Source organism: Leopardus geoffroyi, chromosome A1, assembly GCF_018350155.1.
Source record: "Leopardus geoffroyi isolate Oge1 chromosome A1, O.geoffroyi_Oge1_pat1.0, whole genome shotgun sequence".
In the NCBI taxonomy this organism is placed as follows: Eukaryota; Metazoa; Chordata; class Mammalia; order Carnivora; family Felidae; genus Leopardus; species Leopardus geoffroyi.
The window spans coordinates 237,084,961-237,091,463 of NC_059326.1; the positions used below are offsets into that span (position 1 = coordinate 237,084,961).

Genomic DNA, 6,503 nt, shown 5'->3' on the forward strand with positions numbered 1-6,503 from the left:
AGAGCCTTCCAATCTCTCCACGTTTGATTTAACCAAGTAACTAAAAAATACGCTCAAAGCCAAAATTTCATACTCCATTATGTCCTCGCTCTACCCACGAAACGACCCGACGCCAGGATGCAGTGCGGAGACAACTAGTTATAAACTGATTTCAAATCTGAAGTTCTCCTTTGGGGACATAATTGGAAATTCTTTTCATTTTTTTTTTTCTCCCATTGTTGTCCACTTTAAGAAACCGTTTTATAAACTGCTGAAAATCGAACTCATTGATGTCCCGAGAAAGGCATGCCCCGCATAAACGTATAAAGGTCGGAAATCAAAACTGCCAACAAGAAACTTCCCGAGTGACAACATTAACAAATTCAAGGACAACCAAAACAGGCTGTGAGAAACACCGGCCTCCAGTGGAAACTCCCCAAGGAGCCTCTCTGCCCAAGCCAGGGGCACCTGGGCCCTGCCGGCGTTCCAGGATTCCGGACACTCCTGCGGACGCCCAGCCACACACAGCAGCGGGAACAGCGGACAGCATTTCATTTAGTTTATTAGACAAAAATATATGATTTAGACAAGTTCGCTGACGCGCTATTTACAATCTGAAATCACTCTATATACAGAAAGGAGAAGGAAAAAAAAAAAACAAAAAAGACACAAGCACGTGGGGCATTTACCGAGCGGATAATCAACCGGAGCCTGGTGACAGGCACCAGGGCCCTGGGCAGAGGCCGGGCTGCCTGGACTGGAGCTCGGACGCGGACGAGCCCCTTTCTGCAGGAAGCGTTGGATGGGAGTCGGTGACGTCGTGGCCGTATTTGTCCTTTACACCGGTCTGAAATATTCGTCCTAATTCCTCCCTCGTCCCCTCCCTCCCGAACTCCTCCCCCCTCCCCCCGCGAAAGTAAAAGACGACCCTGGATCAGGCGGACGGGAGGGCTGCTAGGATCCGCGGCGTTCCCTCCTGCGGGGCCAGCGAGCTGCGGGCGAAGCACAACGAGACACGAAAGCACAGCAGTGTCAGTGGCCGGACGCTGGGACCCGGCGTCACCGGGGCAGCCGGCCGAGCGCCGGGGGGCGTGGCCGCCTGCCCGGCTGCTCCCGCGTCGGGAGAAACCCGGTGGAGGGGGCGCCCCGCGTGCACGGCTGGCGGACAGCACCCCCTCTACGAGGCCCGAGCGACCCTACCGCCGCCCCGAGCCCTCCGCCGGCGCCCCCACCAGCCCCGGGTCCCGCGGTCCCAGGAAACAGCACTCACTTGTCGCGCACGGGCTGGAAGGGGGATTTTAACTGCTGTGCCGGCGACTCCGGCCTGGGGACGAGGTCTCTCTCTGCGAGGGAGGGGCAGAAGCACAGCGTTAGGAGACGGGGGTGGGGGGTGGGGGGAGTGCCGCCGAGGTGCGCAAGCCTCTTCCCCACCCACCCCGCTTCCTTCGGCCACTAGGATGGGGTCTCCAAGAAAAACGGTCACCCCTCCCCAGGGGAAGGACTGCAGACGGAACGCAGTTCTCCGGACAGAGCCGAGGGCCTTGGCCTCGGTCCCCGAATCCGGGCAGAGATCACCGCTCAACCCGGGGTTTGGCCGCCACCGCCTCCCCCCTCCAGGCCGGCGCTCCCCCCACCCCCACGCTTTGCGGGGGGGGGGAGGTTCCGGATTCCGAGCCCGGGGCGGACACCCTCCCCCCACCCCCCACGCCGGGCGCCTCACCTGGAAGCGCGGGGCTGCTTCGAGCGGAGGCCTTGTCACCGTGGAGCACCCCCGCGGCAACGGGGACGGGCGGCGGCGGCGGCGCGGGCAGGTGCGGGCCGTGAGGCGCGGCGTGGGGCGCGCCGACGCCCAGGAAGGAGCGCATGTTGAGCAGGGAGCCCTGCGTGAGGAACGCGCCATTGGTCCAGTTGGAGAACTTGCCGATGTGGCAGGTGTACAGTCCGTGGCTGGGCAGGAAGGCGGGGTGCTGCAGCGGCGCGCCCGCGGGGGGCCCGTGCGCGCCGGGATGGCCTGCGGGTGGCGGCGGCGAGGCCTTGGGTGCGCCGTCGGGGCTGGTGGCCGTTTCGGCCAGGGACCAGATCTTGGGCTTGCTGTGAGGCGCGCCCTGCAGGCCACCGGACGCGGCGCTGGGACTCAGCAGGCGAGTGCTGCCGGGCTCCGGGACCTCCTTGACCAGGCCCAGGGGCGAGTCCTGGGACTTGAGCGCGTCGGCGGCTGCCAGCGGCGAGCCCTGGTCCCGGGCGAGGGCGGTAGGTGCCGCCGGCGGGCGCGGCGCCTCGGCCTTGTCCTCTTCGTCCTCGTTGCTCTGGTCGCCATCGTGCTCGTCGATTTTGTCAATGTCAATGCTCTCTAGGTCGATCTCCTCGTCGTCCTCGGCCTTCTCCGGGTCGCCCTCGGTGTCGCTTCCGAAGAGGGCGCCGTCCTCCTGGTCCTTGCTGCGCGCGCCCCACGTCACCTTGTTCTCCTTCTTGAGGCGCCGGCGCGCGTTGGCGAACCAGGTGGACACCTGCGTGAGGGTCATCTTGGTGATGATGGCCAGCATGATCTTCTCGCCCTTGGTGGGGTACGGGTTCTTGCGGTGCTCGTTCAGCCAGGCCTTGAGCGTGCTGGTGCTCTCGCGCGTGGCGTTCTTGGGCCGCCCGGGGTCCCCGTACTGGAACTGGCCGTAGGGGTAGTATGCCGGCGCCGTGTGGGCTGTGAAGGTGGCAGGGTGCACCCCCGGGTTGTCTTTGAGTTCATACTGTGAGCCCTGCAACCACATAGCCCACCGAGGGAGGAGAGGGGCAGTAGGGGTGTGGGGGGTGGGGAGAGGGAGAGAGAGAGAGAGAGAGAAAGAGAGAGAGAGAGCGATGAGTCCCCCGAACTGGGAAAGTCGGGGGGCAGCTGCTCTTGTCCAGTCAAGAACAGGAAGCCCCCCACCCCCCAGCACACCACCCTGGGAGGGAGGGAGGGGTCAAATCGTGAGCCGCCTCTAGAAACTCAACTTCCAACCATCGTGAAGAGGTGGTTTTGTTTTGTTTTGTTTTGTTTTGTTTTGTCACTCAAGAAAAGTTCCAGAATCCGTGCATCTCCAGAAGGCCACAGCGGGAGCCTCGGTCCCATAGAATTTCCCCAGGCCACCCTCAGTTACCCCCCCACCCTCCCCCCACAACTCCAGCAGCCAATTTCCAAGTTTATCTCACACTAACTAGAAGGGGAAACCTTTTAACTACCCAGATAAAACAGATCTCCAAATGTAAAGAACCTAAGCCCCCTCCCTTCGACCCTGAGGGGGTCAAGCAAAATAAACCATCCAGGGTTTTCTTTGGGTCCAAATCCTCCAGCAATTTAAAATGAAAGCACACTCCTTTTAGCTCCCAAATTAATCTGCATATAATGGCTCCCCACACTTAAAGGTTGCAGTGGTGACAGGTCATTTAAAATTTTAATCCCGGCCATCATCAACAACAATAACTAAAACACCATTTGTTTTTTTTAAAATACAAAAGGAGGGCTTAACCGGTAAAATATTAACGGGAGGGTCAGGAGCTGCCAGCTGTGAAGAGGGAACTGCCTTCGGAGGCCTCTCCTCACTTACTTTATCTGGTAAGTTTGACTTTGATGTGGCCAGAGCAAGCACAAAGTGTTTGCAGGCATTTAGAGGCCGTGATTTATTTGCAATCAATATTCTTTTTATCATCGGTAGTAAAACACAGCAAGTCAAATTATCCCATCAGGTTTTTTGGTAAATAACATTTTATCTTTCTAACAACCTCATTAGGCCTCATTATTACCATAAATTGTCCAGACAGACATTCACTCACAATTTTATCTTTTGACTTCCAAATCCCCAATCAAAACGGCTTGGAAACCTAGGCCTAGAATCAAGAGTTAGGATTTAGGTTTACTTTCTGAGAACCAGCAGGAGACCACTAAGAAATACACGACACCTTTTTTTTTGGGAGGGGGGGTGGATTTCTATATGGTTTCCCCTACTAAAAACAAAACAAACAAAAAATCGAGCATCTCCGTTTCCCACCACAGTACAGTAGGAACAGATCCATAACCATACAGATCCCTTTTTCTCGCACAAACACGAAGGGGGGTGAGGGGGGGGGGGGGAGGTTCCCAAATGGCACACATCTGTATTCAAAATTTCTGTAAAAACATTACAATTCTCCACGTAAAAATTATCCATTTGCTACGTTAGCAGAGAGAGTTTCCGGGCTGAGAAAGTTGCAAAGAGCAGAATATTTCTTTGACTAGTTAGTTTGGTGGCCGATGCCACAGAGAAAAGGTTTCCGTGGCCAGATTTCGTTTTTACCTAATCTTTGCAAAATGTAGTCTGCACTTTTCTAATCATTTAGGTTGTAACTGCGAGGACGACATTCCGGCCTCTTCTCCGCTGGGAGTTCTTTTTGAAAGGATACCTTGTAAATCTCTCAGCGCTTCCCTGGCATCCCCAGCCGCCAGAACAAAATGGGAGCTGATCTTTTTGGAGAGCAAGCGATCTGAACGGCGGCTGGGGCCGCCTTCAGAGAAATAGCCTTTCTTTTCAAAACTACAAGAAAAAAGTTACAGAAAAACACACCCGCCGCTTTTCTCGCGTACAGTCGGCCGGTATTTATTTCCTGCCTCTTCTTCGGGGAGCGGGGAGACGTGAGGGGGGTGCCTGAAAATTGCGTTATTCCGCCCGCAGCAGCGCAAGAGGGGGCGGCCTCCCTGACCCCCCCCCCCGCCCGCGCCCCGCCGGGCGCGCAATTCACCAGCAGCCCGAAGTTTAAGCGCGACCTTGCAGTCAGACCAAGGAAAATGGATCCTTTGCACCGACAGAATGGCGAATGCCCCGCGGAGAATTAAATTTGCAGCTCCCTCCCCCATCTGACACCCACTGGGACGCGAGACTAAGAGGACAGCATTTATTTTAAGCCCAGGGACTCCTGTTTTCTTTAATCCTCCATTATGTAACGCGGGAAGAAAAGTGCTTTTCATTCGGTGCAAAAGAAATGAAAACTTTGGCAACTCACGAAAGTCCAAGCAAACACCGTGGCACACGCCGAAATTATTTCCACCAATTCCCCCCCCCCCAATCTCAAATTTGCACATCCTCCGCTAACAGACCCCATCCGGCCCCTCGGATCTCCCCCATTGTTAGGGCGATTTTGACCCAGCCGACCAGGCTTCACCAGGTCCCCCCTCCCCGCCCCCCCCCCCCCCCACCGCCCCGGCCACCTCGGACACAACCAAGGAGGTCCACCAGCCAGGGAGAAACCCGAGGCTCCCCGGCCCGGCCCCAAAGCCCGAGAGGTCGCGCGATCGGGGTCCGCCCGCCGCTCCCGGGCGTCCTGCGGACCCGGGGCCGAGCTGCCGGAAGCCCGCCCGCCGGCCCCGCCGCCTCGGCCGAGACTTGTGGGGGGTAGGGGCGGGGGGGGGGGAGAAGAGCGCCGGCGACTTTGGCCCCCAGCCTCCGGTTCGAGCCGCGCGCCCCGGAGCCTCTGCTCCTCCGGCCTCCCGGCTCCCCGCCGAGCCCCCCGCTCGCGGCCCAGGCCTCCCACCTCCCCGGGCCGGCCCCCCACCCCCCACCCCTCCCCAGCCGCCTCGGCCCCGCCGGCCGGGCCTCCCCTGCTCCCCGCCGGCTCCGCCCGCGCTCCCGCCCGCGCTCCCGCCGCGCCGCCAGGCCACCCGCGCCCGGGGCGCCCGGGGCCGGCGGGGAGGGGTGGGGGGTGGGGGGTGGGGGGAGGCGGCCGCGGCCAGGGCCGGGCGCACTCACCATCTGCGAGAAGAGGCTGAGGTCGGCGGCGTAGGGCAGGAAGGCGCTGTAGTTGGGCGCGCCCGCGTACGGGCCGGCCGCCGCGTACATGCCCAGCACCGAGGTGACGGCGGCCGCGCCCGCGCCCGCGCCCAGCTCCGCCGCCCCCGGCCGGCCCGACGAGGCGGCGGCGGCGGCCGCGGCGGCCGCGGCCAGCACCCCCGGGCGCTCGCCGCCGTAGGCGCCGGGCCCCGCGGCGCTCAGGTACTGCGGGTAGCCCAGCTGCGGGAAGGACATGTCCGCGGATCGGCGGCGGCGGCGGCGGGCGAGTATTAAAGGGGCGGGGGCGGGCGCGGGGGCGGGGGTCGGGGCGGGCGCCGGGGGGAGGGGGTGGGGGCTGGGGCGGGGGAGGGGGGGGCGGGGTGGCTGGGGAGCCGGCGGCCGGCCGGCCGGGCGCGCTCGGGCCGGCCCGGAGGCGGGGGGCCGGTGGGCTGCTCTCGGCCCGGTGCTCGCTGGCGCCCGGCTCCCGGCTGCGCCCGGCTCCGCGATCCCGCGCCGACTGCGGCGGCCGCCCTCCGCTCGGCGGCGGGGCTTTCAGACACAATTTGAAGTTGATGCTTTGATTGGCATCCCCTCGAGCGCTGGCCCCGCCCCCGGCTCCCCTCCCGCCCCCTCCCTGCCTTCCGCCCGCCCCAGCCGGGCCGCTCCCGCCCCTCCCGGCGAGCACGTGGTGTGCTCCGCGCCGTCCGGGCCACCTCCGCCCGCTGTGGGCGCGCGAGCGGCCCGGCGGCGGGT

The 6,503-nt window shown here is 61.9% G+C and overlaps 1 protein-coding gene across 1 annotated transcript; it reads right to left on the bottom strand.

Annotated features, from left to right (window-relative positions):
• Positions 1-523: 523 nt before the first annotated feature.
• On the bottom strand, positions 524-6,069 carry IRX1 (iroquois homeobox 1). The gene is made up of 4 exons (XM_045442755.1): positions 5,730-6,069; positions 1,700-2,729; positions 1,250-1,322; positions 524-971 (listed from the first exon to the last, which is right to left on the bottom strand). Exons 1-4 carry the CDS (start codon positions 6,003-6,005, stop codon positions 914-916), a joined length of 1,437 nt encoding a protein of 478 aa, XP_045298711.1. The 5' UTR covers positions 6,006-6,069; the 3' UTR covers positions 524-913.
• Between the last annotated feature and the right edge of the window lie 434 nt (positions 6,070-6,503).

Coding starts and splice junctions, on each gene's coding strand:
- IRX1 (XM_045442755.1), bottom strand. CDS start 6,005: ATGTCCTTCCCGCAGCTGGGCTACCCGCAGTACCTGAGCGCCGCGGGG. Junction 1,323..1,699: donor AAGCAGCCCCGCGCTTCCAG/GTGAGGCGCCCG, acceptor CCTCCCTCGCAG/AGAGAGACCTCGTCCCCAGG. Junction 972..1,249: donor TTCCAGCCCGTGCGCGACAA/GTGAGTGCTGTT, acceptor CTTCGCCCGCAG/CTCGCTGGCCCCGCAGGAGG.